At 36.2% G+C, this 22,011-nt stretch overlaps 1 protein-coding gene across 1 annotated transcript; it reads left to right on the top strand.

Moving 5' to 3' along the window:
• The first annotated feature begins 15,175 nt into the window (after window positions 1–15,175).
• Window positions 15,176–19,550, top strand: LOC148621867 (visual pigment-like receptor peropsin). The gene is made up of 3 exons (XM_088574018.1): window positions 15,176–15,861; window positions 17,942–18,047; window positions 19,170–19,550. Exons 1-3 carry the CDS (start codon window positions 15,280–15,282, stop codon window positions 19,544–19,546), a joined length of 1,065 nt encoding a protein of 354 aa, XP_088430144.1. The 5' UTR covers window positions 15,176–15,279; the 3' UTR covers window positions 19,547–19,550.
• The last annotated feature ends 2,461 nt before the right edge of the window (window positions 19,551–22,011 follow it).

Genomic DNA, 22,011 nt, shown 5'->3' on the forward strand with positions numbered 1-22,011 from the left:
TGTAGGATAGGCTATAAATTAAAGTAAAACTGTAGTAGATATTGATAGAGCCTTTTTGTAACTCTGTTAGTGCAGATCATCAAAGGAGCTACTCTACACTATATACGACATTCACTTTGACTTCCGTTCCGCACAAATTCTTCAACTATAAAGAAATCAACTGGGGTCAGCAGGGGTAAGATCGGAAAACATTGCAATTGGAGCTAAGGGGACAAAAAATTTATTAGATTTACTTCAAAATGTTTTAAATGATACATATGATACAGGAGCATTTCAGATATGTATATGTTCGGAAACGTGTTTCCACGTAATTGTTTCTGCTATTATGGCCTTCTAATCCGATATCCTTTTGAAGAGTAGTTTATTAAACCAATTGTCACTAGATTCGATGTAAATGGCGATTGTGAAAATCGCATTTAGTAGCTAGACTTTTAATGAGCAGTACGGCGAATGTCTTGGTAAAACCTTTCAAGAGTACCTGAGTTCACCCCGCTCTTCCTTTTTTGTGTGTACATTTTGGTTCGTTGGTTTATCATTTGTTCTTCGTGAGTTTTAATCAAGGTATTCATGATGTTATCTTGTCCAAAAATACACATTCGGCAGTTTTACGTCTTCTGAATACCTGCATTTGATAGGTTCTTTATCAGGATAGAAGTTTGATATTGAAAAAAGGTTATAATTATTTATTATACCTAAACAATCATATAATAGCTTTTATGGATATTTCATTAGTATGCCGTACAAAGTTGAAATGTCTCGTAATCGGGTGGTTCTTCAAAAGTACGCCCATGTATAATTCTTGAATCTGTTTTCTCAAATATCAATTTGTACATTGTGTTTGCAAAGCAAGCATCTTTAAAATCTTCAAATGTATATGGCAACGACAAGTCTCGACATTTTCTTGAGTTGATCATCAATATTTGTTACTGGGTGGTGAACAACAATTAGATTAACAGATTTTAATATTTGAAATAAAAGCTTTAAAAAAATTGAATTTCATCTATCTACTGACCTTGTATTATTATGATTCTTTATTGTGGTTAAATTGCTTTTAACTGAATCCAATGACGATTAGGTGTAATCAGTATATTCTTTCAGTTTGTTTGTTTTTTTTTTGCATTTGCAAAACTGGAATTAGAACACTTCTTAATGAAAGCTTAAAGTCTATGGTTCTTTCATACCAGTACAAGGTTTTCGTCAATGGACAATCTAAGAAAATCATATAGCAGTTGCATTTGGAATATGATTAGTCAATAATAATCAGGAAAAGGTCGAGCGTAACGATACATGACATTTGTGTACGAGAGGGACAACCTGTTACGGAAATGAGTCTGTAATGAACAACATGCATTTTATTGAGAGAACTCAAAATATTCCGATACAAAACATTAAAAACCCGTAAGTACTCTAATCAATTGACAACAACTTCAAATAACATTTTTACAAGTTCTATACATGATTGATAAATTTCAACTTATTCTGTGATTTTATGCATAAAAAGGATGGCAGATATGTAGTGGCATTGTGATTGTGCAATAGTGATTTTACTGTGACAATGTGTTAGTTTTTACTGTTTTTTTAAACAAGACACAAGCATTCAAAGGGAGTGGATATTTTATGGCGTGAATTTATACTGAAAAAATCAAATCAGTAAATCAGGAAGATGAAGTTGGAGAGAGTCACAAATAATTTACAACGTACGGTCTATGTATAAAAATTCGATATGTATTTGTGGAGTGGAAGCCGAGAAAATTGCGGCGGAAATTTTTGACATGTTAAATGACGGATAAGGGTTATACATTATAATATACCACTACTCGTTGAGTGAGGATGACAAAAATAACTAACCACATATTTTTGAGAACACAAGTTTTAAGGAGTCTTCTATTATACATCAAATATTACCGATAAATCATAGAAAAGACAAGTATCGTCGTTTTAGACACATAAAGACGAGAAAAAAGATAAAAGATTTCGGCGAAAAATTGTATCCTTTAGTTTGTATACCGGTATGTTGAAGAAATATGTGTAGGTTTCTCAAACTTTTCTAATGATAACCTATGGTGTCGTCAATAAATTCATTTACTTTTAATCGATCAAATGAATTATCTTCAAGCTTCTGACAGACGGACAGGAAAAGTTGGATTGACAGATTGGACAAAGACTATATCTTCCAAAAAATAAGTTACCGGTACATTTTCTGTTTGCCGTTTACATGTATACAATTATAAAGACCTGCAACATATAACGTTTACATTAATCGCAACAAGGACATGTTAATCCCATCATATACTTTTTATAACAGTAATTCTTAATAACGAGTCGTCCACATATCCAATTGTTCTTTAACAAGTTTCCAAGTGTCTTTCTCAATTTGAAAGTGGCGGGATTTCACTGCAACAGGTTCGACAATTAGTCATACGAAGTTTTCTTTATCGTACCACAAAACGTCTTCCAAATGAGGCAAAAAAATCTGTTGTCAACAATTTTATTCTTCACTTTTACCTCACATTCATCTTGGTCAACATTCTGTATGATACCAGGAAACGGTTTGCGTTCATACGCAACCAAACACCATTTTCCAATCAGACATTTATCAATACAGTCAATCATATCGTTAAGAGATGAATCTGGAACGTTTGAAGCAATTGGATTTAACTGGATTAACACGCTCACATATATATCGAGTTTCTTGCAGAAACAACTAATAGATCTGCTATGAAGTTTTCCTTTCTCGGTACTGATAACCTGTAGGCCGAATAATGCACGAAAATATTTATATTCTTAGTTAACAAAAGCAAACCTACTTGATCCTGGCATAATGATCAAGACATTTAATTACATTTTAGCACATAACAACAAATTATGATTGTCTTCAACACATTTTAGACTTATGGCTTGGTTTTTACGTATATTTGGAAGTACTAAATATCTGTGCATCTTACATTATGAATAAAACTAGGTTTACAGATAGAAATCTTTTGAATTGAGGAGTTTTATTTTGTAACATGAAAAAAAACACACAATCATGTTTCTCGCGAGTTTGTTTGTTTGTTTTTTTTTTTGGTTCGAATACCTGGTGGTTTCCCAGGCTCGTACACAGGTGGGATACGACCTTACCCCCTTTTCAGAACATATTTCTAATTCCTAGCGATTTTTTTTTGGGAAAAAAATTCCTCCGCATTTGCATCCCACCGTTACGCACAAATGTAAATCATAACACGATTATATTATACAGTAAGCTATATGTATCTTTTTATATATTTTACCGAAACTATGGTAGTTTACCGCAAAACTTTGTCATTTAATCTTTTTTCGATTTGATTGAATACAAAGAAGATTCCGAGTAGAATAGTCAGTAGTGACGGAAATGACAGATTTTTTGTGACCTTAACTGCTTGGGTCTCTAAATATTTTTTCTTTAAAAAATTGTTATTTCGACTTTCAATATTACTTAAATTTGATATAAATGGAGGAACGCAAATGATTTAGACAGATGGAAACTTATTTTCATTTCTACTGAATGGCGGCTAAAATCAACAAAACACGTGTGTGAAATCCAAATTTATTCATATAACAAAGTTTTTAATGGTATAATATTTTGCATTTCTTATTTCAATATGGCTACCCTTTGTAATACTAGAATTTAAATAACTACTAAAAATACGCATTGAAAGCAAAAATTATTATTATGTGATAGAATAGTGTAAAATGTCAAATTTAATACTATGTGACAGTATTTGGTCATAAAGATGATGAATGACACAAATTTCATCAATACTATTTTATTTGTTTTATATTGAACATGCTATGCTTATACAATGGAAAAATAATGACAAAATAAAAGACAAATTCAGGAGCAATGATTAGTTAACCACTATACTCCTAAATGGGAAATCAAGGGAATTAGGATTTGAACTTACAAAAGTGCGAACAAAAATATACACGTATGTACAATGAAAAACGTTATTGAATAACTTAATTGTGTAAACCTCGTTTATGTAAGGTATTTTATTCTCTAATTCTAGAAAAAGTGTTATTAATATTGAGTAGGGATTCAGAGACCTTAAACATGAACGTAGCGGTTTCATTTATGTAATGGACGCTAATATGTATAAAAACCTGAACACGTTTCGATATTTCATTTGATAAGATGCCTTGTTTGCTGCCTATACCAGATTATCTCCTGATCCTGATGACACAGACGTACACACGATGTTTCTGGCTGTAATTTGTTCTAGTTTATCCCTTTTTCGCAATGCTTGCTAAATAATGTTTTGTGAAAAGGGATAAGCAGGGACTATTCAGCTGTATCAGCGCACACAGAAATGGAAAGACGAAACAGACGCCCCTGAAAATATCATTCTAGAGAAATGATATTGAAAAAGAATTCCACAGAAAGTCAACTATCTCAACTGAAGAACCGGTCGTTACAGCCTCTTATGCATTGTAAGGAAATAATGCACTGTGGCAAAGTAATTCATTGATGTCAAATCCGTCTCATTGTGATTGTTTTGTGAAAACCGGTGCTCTAATTCATTACAGCTACTAACTAAATTTCGTTTTGCATTTCATTTGTACAGCCTTATCAGCCAATTTTAAGTTCATTAGGTTTTAGACTAGTAATCTGGATAGCTGGTTCAGAAACCGTGGATTAACCTATTCCAAGGTCAATGTCATGTCTTATAAAAGCATTGAAAATCAATAGTAGTAGTTTAATCCCGAAACCTACTTTGACATATAATCCCCATCTTAAACAGTTTTATGACAGTTGCGTAAGATTATTGATGGGCGTGACTGTCTGGTATACTTAATGAAATGAAATTTACATAAAAACTGGGTCAAGTCATAATGGATGATTTTACTATCGAAGGAAATGAAGGGGGAATTAAATTTCATCGACGCTGTAATACCAATATCCTAACGTTATAATGTGGAAGTAGTTTATTTAACAACAAACTGTACTCATTAAAATGCTTTAGAGTGTACTGCTGTCAGTCCGCGGGTTAGTCTTGTCAATTAATGTTAGAAACAATTTAGAAAAAAAAACTCGGTAAATCAGACCTGTTTGTAATTTATAAAATAAATTTGTTGAAAATGTACATAAAATGCAAGTCTGAGTACAATCCAATAGAATTAGACCTATCAATTTTTCCATTCAATCACTGCGTGTAGGATCTAACAAAACTCCATTTTACTTTCTGTTCAGAATTCTTGGGTTTTTTCTTTTGAATGATGGTTTCAAAATAATGAAAGATGAATTTTGATTGGCTGATCAGTAAGATCTTAAGTACATAAAGAGGGGTGGAGTTGTTAGATCCTACATGCAGTGCCTGAATTGAACAACTGATAGATCTAATTTGAATAAGATTGGTTTGAGTATAGTATAGAAGTAATATAGTTAATACATAGTTTATAAAATTGGACTTGAATTCAGTTTAAATGTGTTGTTCTTTATATGTATAAATGTTAACTTATAATTGAGGTACATGTATATATGGAACGCCTGAACTGTCTGATGAGATACACATTTGTTTACGTGTTGTCAATTTTATATTACTTGCTGTGGTTTCATAATTACATGTAGTCATTTTGTTTTTTTACGTTATGTAGGAAATCTTTACATTATGTCGTTTTGTCTTTACGTTCTGTAATTTTGTCTTTACGTTATGTCGTTTTATGATTACGTTATGTCAACATATATTTACGTTACGTGGATTCATCTTTACGATATGTCGATCTCTAAATACTTTATGTGCATTTTCATTTCTTTACGTGATGTGGACAAAAATTTCATGATGACGGGTGACACCGGAACTTTTCGATCCGGTGTAAACTTCAAATCAGTCCGTAAAAGGTAAAATAGACGTCACAACGCCGATTAGAAAAAATGCTGAACGAAATACACTTGGGTAGTCTATCCAGTCACTCTAGAGTATTTATTCTATAGTAAAAAATAGCTTATTTGTTATTTACGTTCAATATTATCATAATTGTTACACCTGGGACTCTGTTTATGACTTGTGGCGATTTTCGTAGTCAGAATATATTGTTTTAATTCCAAAAACATGGGAATTTCGACTCCCGCGAAAATTTGCATAAATTCGACTCTACAATTATTGCGTGACACCCGGACCTGCACGGGGCCCTAAGTTACATGATGTCTCCATAGATGGTCTCCTTCCTTTCATACAAAAACCTCTTGCACTTCATCACATTTGAACCAAACTTTATTCTATACCTCTCGTTCTACTACACTCCCTTTACAAAACAAGTCTTGACACTCCTGTTTCTGACCCCACCTCATCATTATACAGACTTGTTGCCATCATTTTGGATATTGGTTTCCTCAGACTCTTTAAACCAGTTTGTGTGGAAAGTCAAGATAAAGAAAAATGATGATTTCTGCCACTACTTTTTGTCAACAAAGGTATAGATGCAATTAATTTGGCTAACATCCTCCATCACAAAAACGTTACCATTCCTATACTTCATCCATTGCATCAAAAATTTTCAATTATAAAAGGCTATTGCAGAACCTCGAGATTGAGGATTTCAAGGCTAAACCACCTGACTGTTCTTGCAAAAGCTCTCCATTCAAATATGGTCCTTATGGTCACGTCGTTACGGGAGATTTAACCATCATCGAAAACGAATCTGCGTAATATCCTTTCTAAAGGTCCCAAGTACCGTGAACACGAAATGGATGATAAAATGAATATGAAATGATGATGAAATGAAAACACAATGATGGGACACAAGGATAATGGGGTCGACAAATTTTGATTGCCACAATAAAAAGGGGAGGGATGGGTAAGGTCGGGCAATTTAGCCTCCTGTGGCGGAGCCCTATGGTTCCTACTCCTATCGAATACCATAGCAGGGTTCTTTAACGTGCGAGGAACGTGGCTTCTTTCCCAACACGGTGCACCACTACGGTTTGCGGTCAGGTTTTCCGTATTATAGCCTGACAACCCCAGCATGTAACACGCCAGGGGTACCCATTCCACCACCTGGGGCACACAACCCAGTTGCTCTGTGGGTAGAGTGCCCTAGCCCCAGGCTAGAGTTTTGAACACTATTTAGTCACCTTTTACGACAAGTTTAGTGCTGCTGCAGGCCTATTCTTTTGACACCCGGACCTGCACAGGTAACAGTGGTTGGACTGTATTCACCAACTGGACAATCCTTCCCATTGGAGACGCTTTGTTAGTGCTCTACAAATCGATCACCTTAGCTCCTATAAGTTTCGTAAACGTAACCCATTTTGCAGCGTTTTTAAACCAGGGCAAAAGTGACGTCTTCTGATGTATCTGAAACCATCGACGTTGGTTGACCCGACGACCTCGTCCGTTTCTTAAGTAAAATGACATGTCGAACAGTGTGATAGCTAACAGTGTCTTGTGCCTTTGTATCTGCCAGGTGGGCGTCTAGTGACACTTGAAAGAATGATTGATTGTTGGGGTTTAAAGCCCGAGCGCCCCGTGCAGGTTAGGGTGTCAAAAGAATAGGCCTGCAGCAGCGCTAAGCTTGTCATAAAAGGCGACTAAACAGTGCTCAGAAACCTAGCCGGGGGCTAGGCGCTCTGCCCACAGAGCAACTGGGATGTGTGCCCCAGATGGTGGAATGGGGTACCCCTGGCGTGTTATATGTTGGGTTGTCAGGCTATAATACGGAAAACCTGACCGCAAACCATAGTGGTGCACCGTGTTGGGAAAGAGGCCACGTTCCTCGCACGTTAAAGAACCCTGCTGTGGTATTCGATAGGAGTAGGTAGGAACCTTTGCGATCCGCAACAGGATGTTAAATTGCCCGACCTTCCCCATCCCTTCCTATTTATATTTTGGCCCTGTTCCAGAAGCCTATTTATTAGAGTTTTAGCGCGATACAAAAAGTCTGCGTAGTTTCGGCAAGCTCTGGCATAACATGAGTTGTGATATGAACATTCCATACGCAGGTCCCGAAGGGATGTTGACAATTCTGAATGATAAGTCATTCACGTTTGTCGTTAGGTTTGGTCAATGGTTTTCCGTTACCATCGATTTCTAAGTGTAGGTCAAGATATGAGGCTGACTTCACAATGTCTGTAATATCCTTTATCTCAAGTTCTTTGGGGGTAGATGCGATGTATCAAATCCCCAAAATCAGGATTGTTTAAAGATAATACGTCATCTATAAAGCGGAAACTGAGATTAAAGGATCTAGCCAAACGATATTCTTTTTTTTTCGGATCAGATCAGCTATAAAGTCAGCCTCATAAGAATGAAGGAATAGGTCAGCGAGCAAAAAAGTACAATTTGTTCCCATTGGAATGCCGACCGTTTGTTGAAAATCACATCAACCACACTGGACAAATATGTCGATTAAAAATTCCAGCAATTTGTAAACATCTTCCTATGTATATTTGGAAGATGATTTGGAATTATTTCTTACAAAATATGAGGAATCTCTACCAAGAACTATATATTTGCATCTAGATGTACCATCTTTTTTGGAAAAAACAACGATGTACAATGTTCTTAAGTCGGGATTTTAACTGAGCATGGGGAATAGAAGTATACAGTGTTGAAAAATCAAAGGTTTTAATGATATTATATTCAGATAATAGTCTTGAATTGATTGTCTCTAAAAGATCTTTCGAATTTTTCAGGATCCACATTGAATTAATACCACTACAGGAGTAACAAGTGTTGTGGTAGAACTGCAGACCCTCTTTGACAGTTGTGAGTATAGAAGTTAAAAGGTGTGAAAGAGGTTTGGATAGAAGACTCTCCTGGGATAAGCTGAAAGTTCATCTTTAAAAGTCTTTTTCTTTTTCCACCTTCCTTATATACTTCAACTACTTCCATTAGGATTTTAAAATCACGGTTTACTTGTTGCAGTTCTCTGCACTTTGGGTCGTGAGATATCCCTAACTACTCTGATTTTCTTTAACGCCTTAAATATTTGGATCAGGGGTATGAGGGAATGCGTCTTAAAAGGTCTCTCACCAAATTCTTTTTTAGATATCAGTCCTTGCTTATAAAAATATTCAAGTTTCTTCTAAAACAATGAGTACATGTAATGATTGTTTTTGTAAATTGTTCTTTGTGCTGATGTGATCGTTCCCCGTGCAGGTCCGGGTGTTAAAAGAATAGGCCTGTAGCAGCGTAAAAGGCGACTACATAGTGCTTAGAAACCTAACCTAGCCGGCGGCTAGGGCACTCTGCCCACAGAGCAACTGGGATGTGTGCCCCAGGTGGTGCAATGGGGTACCCCTGGCGTGTTACATGCTGGGGTTGTCAGGCTATAATACGGAAAACCTGACCGCAAACCATAGTGGTGCACCGTGTTGGGAAAGAAGCCACGTTCCTCGCACGTTAAAGAACCCTACTGTGGTATTCTCCCGGAGTAGGAACCATAGGGCTCCGCCACAGGAGGCTAAATTGCCCAACCCTACCCACCTCTCCCTATTTCCAGTGGCAATCAAAATTTGTCGACCCCATTGTCCTTGTGTCCCATCCCTTTTTCATTTCATCATCATTTCATGTTCATTTTATCATCAATTTCATGTTCATCGTATGAATATAGCTGAAATATTGCTGCTCGGACGTTAAACACCAACAAACAAACAAACAAACTGATGTGATCGTTGATTTACCGATTATGAAAATGGCATGCAAAGGCTTTTTAATTACCACTGGTATAGTCACGCCGCAATGAAGATGGGAGGTTTAGCGCGCTGTAAAACCTAGATTTAACCCACCATTTCGTTTGAAGTGCCTGTACCAAGTCAGGACCATTGCGGTACCCGTTGCTATTTTGCCAGATTTAATTTGGACTTGACTTGATTATGAGTCGGATCAGTGTTCGGTAATTATGTTTTTACCCTTATTGACCTAATTAGAAAACTAAACAAAGTATTAATGCCGACGCCGGATTAGCAATAAATCAACGACTTTTGTTACAGGCGAGACAAAAAGAGAACACAACAAACGAAAAAACGCACGCACACACACACACATACAAGTATATGAAATCTAGATAAAAACATATACCAAAGTACATGTACATGTATCTTATCCCATTCTATGCATAGTCCGTTCACTCTTTTTCAGCATTATGTTTGTTTGTTTGTTGGTTTGTTGGGGTTTAACGTCCGAGCAGCAATATTTCAGCTATATTCAGACGATGAACATGAAATGGATAATTAAATGAACATGAAATGAATAAAGGATGGGACACAAGGATAATAGGGTCGACAAATTTTGATTGCCACTGGAAAAAGGGGGGATGGGTAAGGTCGGGCAATTTTCAGCATTAAAAGCAAGTTATACATTTTGTAACAGCGACTGCCTGATGCAAGCTGCTACAGAAAAGCTTAAATTTAAATAATACTTGTTACTGCGTAAACGTTTGTTCTGCATTCTGGCGGAAGACACAAATTGATATGAACTTTAATCCGACATATGAATTTAGATAAAATGTTTCAGTACATGTGTTAAAATATGAATGTTTATATTCAAAGTTAAATATACAGAATTCAGGATTTAACACCATTTATCACAGAGCTGCATCGAGTCCTGAACGGCCTATAGAATGAAAATTAATTTCTGCATCCCTAAAATAATATGGCTAGTTACAACCTAACATGTGCTGTTGGTGTACCTCGGAATGCACAATGCATGCACATTTCTTGGGCCATTTTCAGTTTAAGCTACATAATTGTTATATATGTTCTGATTCTTTTTTGCTTCATTTTACTATGTTGTAAAGCATCATAAGAGCCGAAATGATTTAACTACTGAAACTTTTACGTAAACTTTTCTTGAAATCATCTTATCAACCACTACGATAAGGAAGCATTCATACTTTTTCACCATACGTGACACTTTTTAAAGGTATGTACCGAAGTATGGATGTCCGTTCGCGAGTGCTGACCAAACTTTCGTCGACAGAAAGTGTGTGGTATGGTGTATAATGGCGTTTTTTTTTTTTTTTGTTTTTTTTTTTTTTATTTGCCGATTGAATAAATCTATAAGACATTGAAATTTTGCCGTAGGTTTTTTTGTGGGTGGTTGCGGTCATGAATCTTTGCTTTATTATTCAAGTGGAAGAATTTCATTTATGACTGAAATCTATTCCGATTCTATTCTGATTTATTCAACGAGTCATAGTTTTCCTTTCATCTTTTGTCTACCCCGAACTTGACTTTTTATGTTTGTTTGTTTGTTGGGGTTTAACGTCCGAGCAGCAATATATCAGTTATATTCAGACGATGAACATGAAATTGATGATAAAATGAACATAAAATGATAATAAAATGAAAAAGGGATGAGACACAAGGACAATGGGGTCGACAAATTTTGATTGCCACTGGAAATAGGGAGAGGTGGATAGGGTCGGGCAATTTAGCCTCCTGTGGCGGAGCCCTATGGTTCCTACTCCGGGAGAATACCACAGTAGGGTTCTTTAACGTGCGAGGAACGTGACATCTTCCCCAACACGGTGCACCACTATGGTTTGCGGTTAGGTTTTCCGTATTATAGCCTGACAACCCCAGCATGTAACATGCCAGGGGTACCCCATTCCACCACCTGGGGCACACATCCCAGTTGCTCTGTGGGCAGAGCGCCCTAGCCCCCGGCTAGGGATCTGAGCACTATTTAGTCGCCTTTTACGACAAGCTTAGCGCTGCTGCAGGCCTATTCTTTTAACACCCGGACCTGCACTTTTTATGAGCAAATCGGCGGGTGTTTCTAGAAAAGTTGAGGATGCTTACCCTACCGGTGCACCTGGTCCATGCTCCCAGTTTTAGTGGAGTTCGAGTTGCTCATTTGCTTTGTTATTTTGTATGTATGATTTTAGTTACTTTATGTTCTTCGTTGTGTATGTCAGTTTTCCATGTCTGGCCTTTGTCCCTGGATTACATTCTTTTGATTACCGCTATAAAATTGGTTCCCTTAATTACTCTTAATCAATCCCATATTCAACACTATGGCAATAAATCCTCTTATTTCCATTATTGTTGTTTTTCAAATTCTAACCCAGCTTTGCAACCGGGAATCACGGCGAATCCTCTCGCAACTAGCAATGAATTCTCTAGCATACCTGAGAAAAAATGCACATGTCCTTATTGGTCAGCCGATCTTTTTAACTTTTTAACCGGTCGTATTTTCATAGCGTGCATTATTTGTCTCTATAAAACTATACTCTGTTTTTTTTTCATGTATTTGGGTGGACATTATCTCATAATAGGGATTCCACCCGGAGACTCTTGTAAGAATTCAGTCTATAGGGGGTAATGACAATTCCATGTTTTTTCCCCTATTTTTTTCATGGTTGAACTATAAATTAGAATAAAATTATCCAAGACCTTTCAAGACGATTACTTCCGTGGGTTCGTCAGCAAACCTTACCACTATTATATTCACTATAATTCACTAGGGTTCTCAATAACAATCATAAATCACACGAAAATCGTGCGAGGGCTTTTTTAAACAGATACATTTCATTTCCTTTGAAATCTTCAAATAAATTTTTAGCAGGATGTTAATTTTTATCGACGTGGTTTATTGCTTTGTTATGTCAATTTCAAGATCAAATCTCGGCGTTTTTTTTTCAAGTATACAGTTGAATTGTCCTATGTTTCATTGTGATATTTTTGTAATATCTTATTTTGTCTATATCGGATAATTTTCCACCATTTCTGCATTAGTTACTTTGCTTGTTTCATTATACTTACATCATAATTTGAATGATATCGCCCTAGTGCGAATTAATATGATGGGGGACTCTTACTGACTCGTGTCGGTGAGCTGCGATATTGCTGCTTGACAATTGACGGATAACCGGATAATAATAGCGGTTGCCGCTAGCGTAGCAGAACATTCTTACCCTTCCGGAACACCTGATGCCACTACCGTTTAAATTGCTGGTGCTTCAGGTTATTATTTTGTCCGACGTCTTGTTGTGTATATAGATAGTCTTTGTTGTTCCATGTGTTACGTTCTGTTTTTTTTTCGTAGACACGTATTTGAGTTATTTTTTACGTTTTTCTGAAGTTGCCTTTTCTTTAAAAAATTGACTCATATGAAACCTCAAGTGCTCAAGATATTTGTTTAATTGATGTACAACTAAATGATTTCAATTTTCCAAGTGAGCGATTCAGGGTATATAGAGCCTCTAGTTATGTCGAAAGTGCAACAAAAGTTTATTTTAATTTGAGAATAAACCATCATGTTTGTGTATTAAAAAACATACATGACACACTTATATCATTATGTGTGAATAAGGTAAACACGAGAGACAAAAAAAAGGAATAGGTTCCGCGCACTCGTTTGATCTTACCGTTGTACGACTCTCATGATCATAGTGTACATATTTACTCCATTAATCCCTTAATTTTGAAACCTACCGAGACGAACCTGCGAAATCGATTTGACATGTTCATCAGATATTAATATTTTTTCTCTAGTGTCAGTTGGAAACTCGAAAACATAGACATTGTTGAATTGGCAGTTTCTGATCTTGCTGTGGGGTTCATCCAATTGAAACTCCGAACCATCAATTGTCCTAATAGCAGTTCCAAAAACCTGATGACATTTTGTCATTATTGATCGAAGCTTCTTCGATCCATGATCCCACTCAAAATCTTTGCGTTTTATATAATGAATGAATTTATATTTAAAATGTCCAATATAATCATGAAACAAATTTTAAAACCGATTCAATTTTCAAACATATACGTCAAAACAATAGTTATAGAAGTAAGAGCCATGAAATGCTGATAATTGTTAAAATATATGTACGAATCAACGACATTTCAAGACAATGATTGATTGATTGTAGGGGTTTAACGTCCAAGCAGCAATATTTCAGCTATATTCAGACGATGAACATGAAATGATGATGAAATGAAAAAGGGATGGGACACAAGGACAATGGGGTCGACATATTTTAATTGCCACTGGAAATAGGGAGAGGTGGGTAGGGTCGGGCAATTTAGCCTCCTCTGGCGGAGCTCTATGGTTCCTACTCCGACAGAATACCACAGTAGGGTTCTTTAACGTGCGAGGAACGTGGCATCTTTCCCAACACGGTGCACCACTATGATTTGCGGTTAGGTTTTGCGTATTATAGCCTGACAACCCCAGCATGTAACACGCCAGGGATAACCCCATTCCACCACCTGGGGCACACATCCCAGTTGCTCTGTGTGCAGAGCGCCTAGTCCCCGGCTAGGTTTCTGAGCGTTATTAAGTCGCCTTTTACGACAAGCTTAGCGCTGCTGCAGGCCTATTCTTTTAACACCCGGACCTGCACAGGGCAGTTTCAAGACAAAAAATACAGAAAAAAAAGAAGGGAATGTTGTCTTGTAATAGTATTGTAAACTTTTTGGTTGAATTTCCACACACATTCTCGTTGCTAGTGATTTGTTAAATCCCATGTCATTACTCTTGATCGACGTAAGAATGGATATTTAGCATTTATTGCTTATCCTCACATCGTGATTACAGACTGTTAAAATATTAAGTCTGGAAATTTTTTTTTCTAATTTTCTCAATACGAAACAATTTTTTTTAACCAGTTCTACAGTGAATGATCATTGGTGATGTGGTCATCCTGACACCAACAGACGACTTTCACACTCGCCATTTACCCCGAATCGGCGAAGAAAGGATATCGGAATCGAAGGCGCAAGAGCAGTAATAGTTTTATGGAAATACCTCTCCGAACTTTAGAATTATATCGGAAAAACATTCCTGACAGTAATAGAATCAAGTTTCTGTTCCCTTGGCTCCAATTGCAATGTCATACGATCGTACGGCTGCTCATCCAAGTTGACCTTGATATAATTGACAAACTCTTACGGAATAGAAGTGAATGTGAAAGTTGCCTATAGAAGAATCTTTATCTTAATTAATAAGCATTCAAATTACAGTCAAAGAATAAACATTTTTAATTTTCAGTTTCAATTGGTCCTATCTAATTAACTCCATTCGATACATGCGTTGGATGGATTACAGAGACAACGATATACCCTCCCTCGGAAAGATTATTGATTATGAAACACACGCCTTATATTGGCATTGGAAGTCGGTTATAGCGTGCGCGATGAATAAAGTAGAAATCTGTCTGTTATAATTTACAGTAGTCCGTTTATTTCTGTTGTAGGTGAAGGATAATGGTTTCACGAGAAACATTCTAATGAAAACATTTCTAACAATTGAAGACTGCTTTTATCACAGCTTTAAACAAACCAGATGAATCTGTAGAGTATTCCTTTACGAAGAAAGCATGAATGCGATATTTTATTGCATTGCATTCATCATGTTTTTTGTAACACTGGTTGGTGTATCAGTCAACGGTTCTATAGTCTATGTTGTTTTGGTCAATAAACATTTACAAAATGTAAACAATACATTCGTAGTCTCAATGTGTATAAACGGATTCTTAATTTCGTGTTTTGGGACACTTTTTTCTGCAGCGACCAGTGTAAGCGGACAATGGATATATGGAAATTCCGTGTGCAAATTTCATTCATTTATTGTATTTTTCCTTGGGCTCGCTATTATTGCAACGTTAACATCCATGGCGATTGAAAAATACATTGTTATTAGATTCGAATCACGGAATCTTGTGACTAAGAGAGTTTGTATGTATATGATACTTGGCTGCCATTTATATGGATTTGTGATTGCAATACTTCCATTTTTAGGCTGGAACCGATATCAACTGGAAGGATATAACATAACATGTTCGTTAAAGATGGATGGTAGTGATATGAATTCGGCGTCCTTCAACATATTTATGTTAATCATCGGATTGATATGTCCACTTTCTGTTATGGTAATTGTTTATTCCAAAGTCATTGTTACGGTAAGTCTTTGCTAAATATGCTGCATGCATTAATTGTATATCGGTGGTGTCTTTACCCGAAGGTAGGGGAATTAAACTGCCATGTTGTCATTTGTTGAATTTCGACACTCAACCTAACTATAAACTCAGATTCACTTACAGTTTAGGTTATACGCTCGTGTATTTGTTGCTCTTCACCTATCCGTTCTTGATTTTTTTTGGTGATGGAGACTTCTTTTGAAAACATTTCTGATATTAAAAATGATTTGGTGAAACTACTTCTTTCAGTACGTAATTGTTTTATTGCGCTTTTAATTTGTTCTAATGTACTTGCGCGCGCATGTCGATCGTTTTGGAGAAGGGTCAGGTGCTAAAAATTACCCTATTTATTTTGGAATTTATTTTAGATAGGTTTAGATTGTTAAGTCACAGTGTACCTTTTTTCTTTCCGTTAGTTCAGTGACGGATGTAGTTTTATTCAGGCTCTTTCGCTTTTACGACAATTATTGTTGACCTAACCAAGATGGTTAGTTGAGGTTACTATTCTAAAAGATGACGGTTAAGCTGTTTATTAAATAAAAACGGTATTTTTAAAATCATAACTTTTTATGTTCAGTATCGTATATATCTCCCTATAACCTGTTAAAAAGGGCGCGAGAAGTTTTCCGGTATACGTTCGTTACTTGTGTATGAGCTTGCAATAGGGCAGTCTCTTTTGAATATAACTTGTATATCATGTTTTATATTTATATATGATATTTGTATATGTTATGTTGTTGGAAGAAACATGTTTTACATGTAGTTATCTCATCGTATTCGATCGTTGCACGTTCCCAGCATGGTTATATATTTGCTCTGGCCCCGGTTTCATGAAAAAATTCTCAAATTGAGATTTTCCTCAAATCCTCGACTTTTCCTCAATTCCTATATTTCAAGCGATCTGACTGGTTGAAATTCGAGTTGAAAAAAGATTTTAGGACAATCCCAAATGGAGATTTTTGTATGCAATTTTCTATTGGAAACTCCATATGTGTATAGAATGTGTAACTGTACAGAATGACACAAAACAATACATTTTAAGTCAACTATGTTAACATTTTTATTTCAAATGCTTAAGTTAAGTTTTTAGTCGTTTGGGTCGATGTAATTCTTCATGATTACAGGGAGACAATCAATTGACAATGCACTGTTCTATTTGACCCGCCCCGTGTAGGTCCGGGTGTCCAAAGAATAGGCCTGCAGCAGCGTTAAGCTTGTCGTAAAAGGCGACTAAATAGTGCTCAGAACCCTAGCCGTGGGCTAGGGCGCTCTGCCCACAGAGCAACTGGGATGTGTGCCCCAGGTGGTGGAATGGGGTACCCCTGGCGTGTTACATGCTGGGGTTGTCAGGCTATAATACGGAAAACCTGACCGCAAACCATAGTGGTGCACCGTGTTGGAAAATATGCCACGTTCCTCGCACGTTAAAGAACCCTACTGTGTTATTCTCCCGGAGTAGGAACCATAGGGCTCCGCCACAGGAGGCTAAACTGCCCGACCCTACCCACCTCTCCCTATTTCCAGTGGCAATCAAAATTTGTCGACCACATTGTCCTTGTGTCCCATCCCTTTTTCATTTTATCATCATTTCATGTTCATCGTCTGAATATAGCTGAAATATTGCTGCTCGGACGTTAAACCCCAACAAACAAACAAAAACCGGAGTAGGAACCATAGGGCTCCGCCACAGGAGGCTAAATTGCCCGACCCTACCCACCTTTCCCTATTTCTAGTGGCAATCAAAATTTGTCGACCCCTTTGTCCTTGTGTCCCATCCCTTTTTCATTTCATAATTTTATCATCAATTTCATGTTCATCGTCTGAATATAGCTGAAATATTGCTATTCGGACGTTAAACCCCAACAAACAAAAAAGCAAACGTAGAAATGTTACTTTATATAAACATTTGTCAAAATTAAATAATTTCAAATTTGACCATTTATCTGGTCGATTCTTAACTTCGTTTTTTTTCAAAGTTTAATATCGATGTAGAAATGGAAACTTAATATTTCATTCTCTATAGACTTTTGTTTGCTTTATTCATCCTTTTTTGTGTTAACAGATGAAAGAAAAGCGTAGATCATCGAGCTTCACCAGCTATAGTTGTCATAGGAAGACAATTTTAAAGAGGGAGATGAAAGTAACCAAGACAATTCTTACTATGATAGGTACGAAAATTTACAACAATCTATTTTACACACACTTGAAAATACTAAATTTACTAAGCTCTTACTAATTCCTACTTTTACGAACTAAATCTTAGCTTATAGTTGATATTCATTGTCAATGATGTTTTGTATATACCGACAAAAATACGGAAGCATCTAAATAGAAAGATATTACTGGCAAAAATTACATTATATCGAGAGGGCGATCTGCATGTGAAATGTAGCGAACAAAAATAAATGTCATTTACATAAAAATCTGAAGATAAGGAAAACAAGACACGAAAACCTAAAGCAATGTTAATATGACCTCACCCATTAGGATAAGTGATTTGCACCACAAGCGGTACCTGCCACATTGAACGTGAGTAAAATTCAGTAAGATTAGCTACGGTAATGTAACTCCAGGGTGCATTTTTGTTAAAGCATAGGCACAGTTATAACATAAATAACCATAGTGACAATTGACATATTTCTCCGTTTTATCACATTTTATTTGATTTAGGTAATTTCTGCCTCTTTTCTTTGGCTACTTTTCACGTATTTATTATTCAAATTCGAGGTTTATAAAGCCATGTCTCCATTTATATGATTAATTTTTAAATACTCTTGATACCTTTCTATTTTTGAAAAAAACAAAGATGATTAAATATATGTGTTGCTTCCAGAATGAATAACTTTGATTGTAAAATATTTATGGGCACGGAGAGTTTTAAAAGGAAATTAATTGACATATCAATAAAAGTGCAACTGAGTTTCAAATCTAAAATTCATTCGTATAATATTAAAGATACTGCGAAACTTGCCAGCAGCGTGTTTTTACTACTTGTAGGGGTAACTTTCATCTTCAGTAGTCGTCATCCTGGCCTCAGAACTTATTATTTTTGAAAATTGTTGTGAATGCCGCTCCGAAAACGTTACATAATCAAATCAAGTAAGCAAAAATAACTTAACTCGTGGAAATGAAGTATAAAGATCAAAAGATAACATATTTAAACGTACTCTTTTTCTTGCAGCACTAGATTATTTTGACTGGGTAATTGTGCTCTGTGTGCATGTAGGCACAAACATAGAAACAAATTTTGACAATTATATTAAATTTAGAATATCATCATTTTTCCACAGGTGCGTTTACTTTAGCTTGGTCACCATATGCTATCCACTGTGTAATCGCCATGTTAGGCCTCACCAAGGGAATGTCCCCGTTTGTCGCTACAGTGCCAGCTTTAATCGCAAAATCTTCTGTGATCTACCATCCCTGTATTTATGTTTGCAAAAATAGACCGTTAAAGTCTGTCATCCGTAAGACTTTCATGTGTACAAACAAAAGCATTCGTGGTGTATTGTCATCTCTTCCTTTACACGAGCTAAATGTTTCAAGTCCGAACCAGAAGCGACCGAAAAATACAATGACAATGTCTATGGATGATGACGCTGACTTTTCACATTACGACAAGAGCAACGTGAACAATGGGAATGTGTATGAATTCCCTTCTACTTAGTTGTACAACGATCGCTGATTTATATTTTTACAATATAGTAATCATATTTTCTATTTATTGTTTGTAATTATATATATTTATATAATCAAAATATATTATACAGCAATGGACTTACTATGTAAAGCCATTAATAATAAAAATTTTAACCACTCTTGAGTGGGCAAACGTGTGTTGGCAAGCGCCACACTTCATGCACGTTAATGACTCCTCCTGTAGTACTTTTTCGGAGTAGCTTCTTCGGACCGCTGCAGATAGCAAAATTTAACGCCTCTACCCATTTCTCTCTTTTTTTTGGTGGCGACAAAATCTTGCTTATTCTTGTTTTCTATTTCTCTTTAGTTTCTTTTATTATTGATTCTTGTTCAGGTTGTTCTCCTCTTGATTACTCGTGAAAATAATTGCAACTGGACGTTAAACAGACACAACCAACCAACCAATTCATCAATTTAAGCATTTTGATAATTTTGTTATCCCTTCTTTCTATATGTTAACAAAACGTACTGCCTCCCTTCGTAAATCTTCTTTCTTATCTTCTCAGATGATATCTTTCACATATTCCCAAAGCAAACTTCAGATATTAGACCCACCAGACACTGACCTGAAGACATTGACCAAGCATTGATTGCCGATCATATTGTATTGAAAAGTATATGAATTCGACACATCTATTAAATACAATTGGCAGCACCTCAGACGATTTTACCTGGGGTACTTTGTTTCATCTTTGTCGGTAAAATATCGAATCATTGCATCGTTTTTATGTACATCTTCTGTATTTGGCTTAGAACTATATTAACTTTTTTCGATTGCATGGAATAAAATATGTGTAAAAAAAGATATCACACTCGACAATAAACTATTATATTACTACAAATTGAAAACTAATTTCATCTGATTAATACTTTATTCGATATCATGAACAATATTCCTAATGTGAAAAAACCCACTGAGGAATGATAATAAATGTGTAATCATTATTGTTGAAAATGAAAATAGAGCTTATTCTGCTTCATTTAACAAGAATTGTAGTCTTCGGAAATCACTACGTTTTAGGCAAATAAAATATAATCTATATATAAGAGTCAGATCCATGTCCTGTTCAACAAAGGTGTCCGATTTCAGAAACAGGGCCGATGATATTCTTTCCTGCTAAGTATTATGACGCGGCTACCTTCACAAATGTGCCAAATGCGATCGCACAAACATGTCCGATTTACAGATAGCCCCGTGCAGGTCCGGGTGTTAAAAGAATAGGCCTGCAGCAGCGCTAAGCTGGTCGTAAAAGGCGACTAAATAGTGCTCAGAACCCTAGCCGTGGGCTAGGGCGCTCTGCCCACAGAGCAACTGGGATGTGTGCCCCAGGAGGTGGAGTGGGGTATCCCTGGCGTGTAACATGCTGGGGTTGTCAGGCTATAATACGTAAACTTGACCGCAAACCATAGTGGTGCACTACTAAAGAAAGATGCCACGTTCCTTGCACGTTAAAGAAGCTTACTGTGGTATTCTTCCGCCACAGGAGGCTAAATTGCCCGACCCTACCCACCTCTCCCTATTTCCAATGGCAATCAAAATTTATCGACCCTATTATCCTTGTGACCCATCCTTTTTTTTTCATTTCATGTTCATTTTATCATCAATTTCATGTTCATCGTCTGAATATAGCTGAAATATTGCTCCTCGGACGTTAAACCCCAACAAACAAAAGATTTACAGATATCTTACAAAACTCTTTATGTTAGTTTTACGAATTTATTGGTGCTTGTTGGAGACGATATATCCTTGGTATCTTCACAATATGTGGTATGCATGTGGCTTACAAAAAAAACTATTTTAAAATATATGATTAGCAAAATATTGAACAGAAAAGATTACAAGGGACTGATTTAGAAATTTCAAAAAAGTTAGTCTTTGCAAGGACACCAGTTTGACACTTACCGTTTTGTGTAAACGCACGGGAAGAATCCTTTTGTACCAATTTCATATTTAAAATGTATCATTTGCTTTGATTGATTGGTTTTGTAGTGGCCTGCAAAAACTTAATTAGATATCCTGGCTGTTAAATGTTGGTGAAGTACAAATGATCAAATGAAATGAAGCATAAATGATATCTGGTATACCATCATAGATCATATGTCCGAGTTATAAATGCATGGACAGAGAGCGGCGTTGTATTTCTTAGTTGTTCAAAAGTTCGCCCCATTTCATTTTAATTATGCTCACAAGTTCATTCTTTTTAATTTCGCATTTATTTTCATAAAACTGGCTAAATCGCATGCTAATTTTATGGCGCAAATGAGTTCGCGTTCGTAAAAGGTAAGTGACACAAATGTAACACTGAGCCAAAATAGCTGTTAATTTGTGATTGTGTGGCGTGTTATAGTACACGTTTGTATGATGGGACATATTTGTACAACTGGATTTTGTTTGTTTGTTGGGGTTTAACGTCCGAGCAGCAATATTTCAGC

Source organism: Perna viridis, chromosome 3, assembly GCF_037379345.1.
Source record: "Perna viridis isolate PV_CMFRI_1.1 ecotype Kerala chromosome 3, ASM3737934v1, whole genome shotgun sequence".
Taxonomy (NCBI): domain Eukaryota; kingdom Metazoa; phylum Mollusca; class Bivalvia; order Mytilida; family Mytilidae; genus Perna; species Perna viridis.

What these genes read in the sequence shown, in the direction of transcription:
- LOC148621867 (XM_088574018.1), top strand. Translation starts at nt 15,280, where the DNA reads ATGAATGCGATATTTTATTGCATTGCATTCATCATGTTTTTTGTAACA. An exon ending in ATTCCAAAGTCATTGTTACG is followed by an intron (nt 15,862 to 17,941) that starts GTAAGTCTTTGC and finishes TTGTGTTAACAG; the next exon opens with ATGAAAGAAAAGCGTAGATC. An exon ending in GACAATTCTTACTATGATAG is followed by an intron (nt 18,048 to 19,169) that starts GTACGAAAATTT and finishes ATTTTTCCACAG; the next exon opens with GTGCGTTTACTTTAGCTTGG.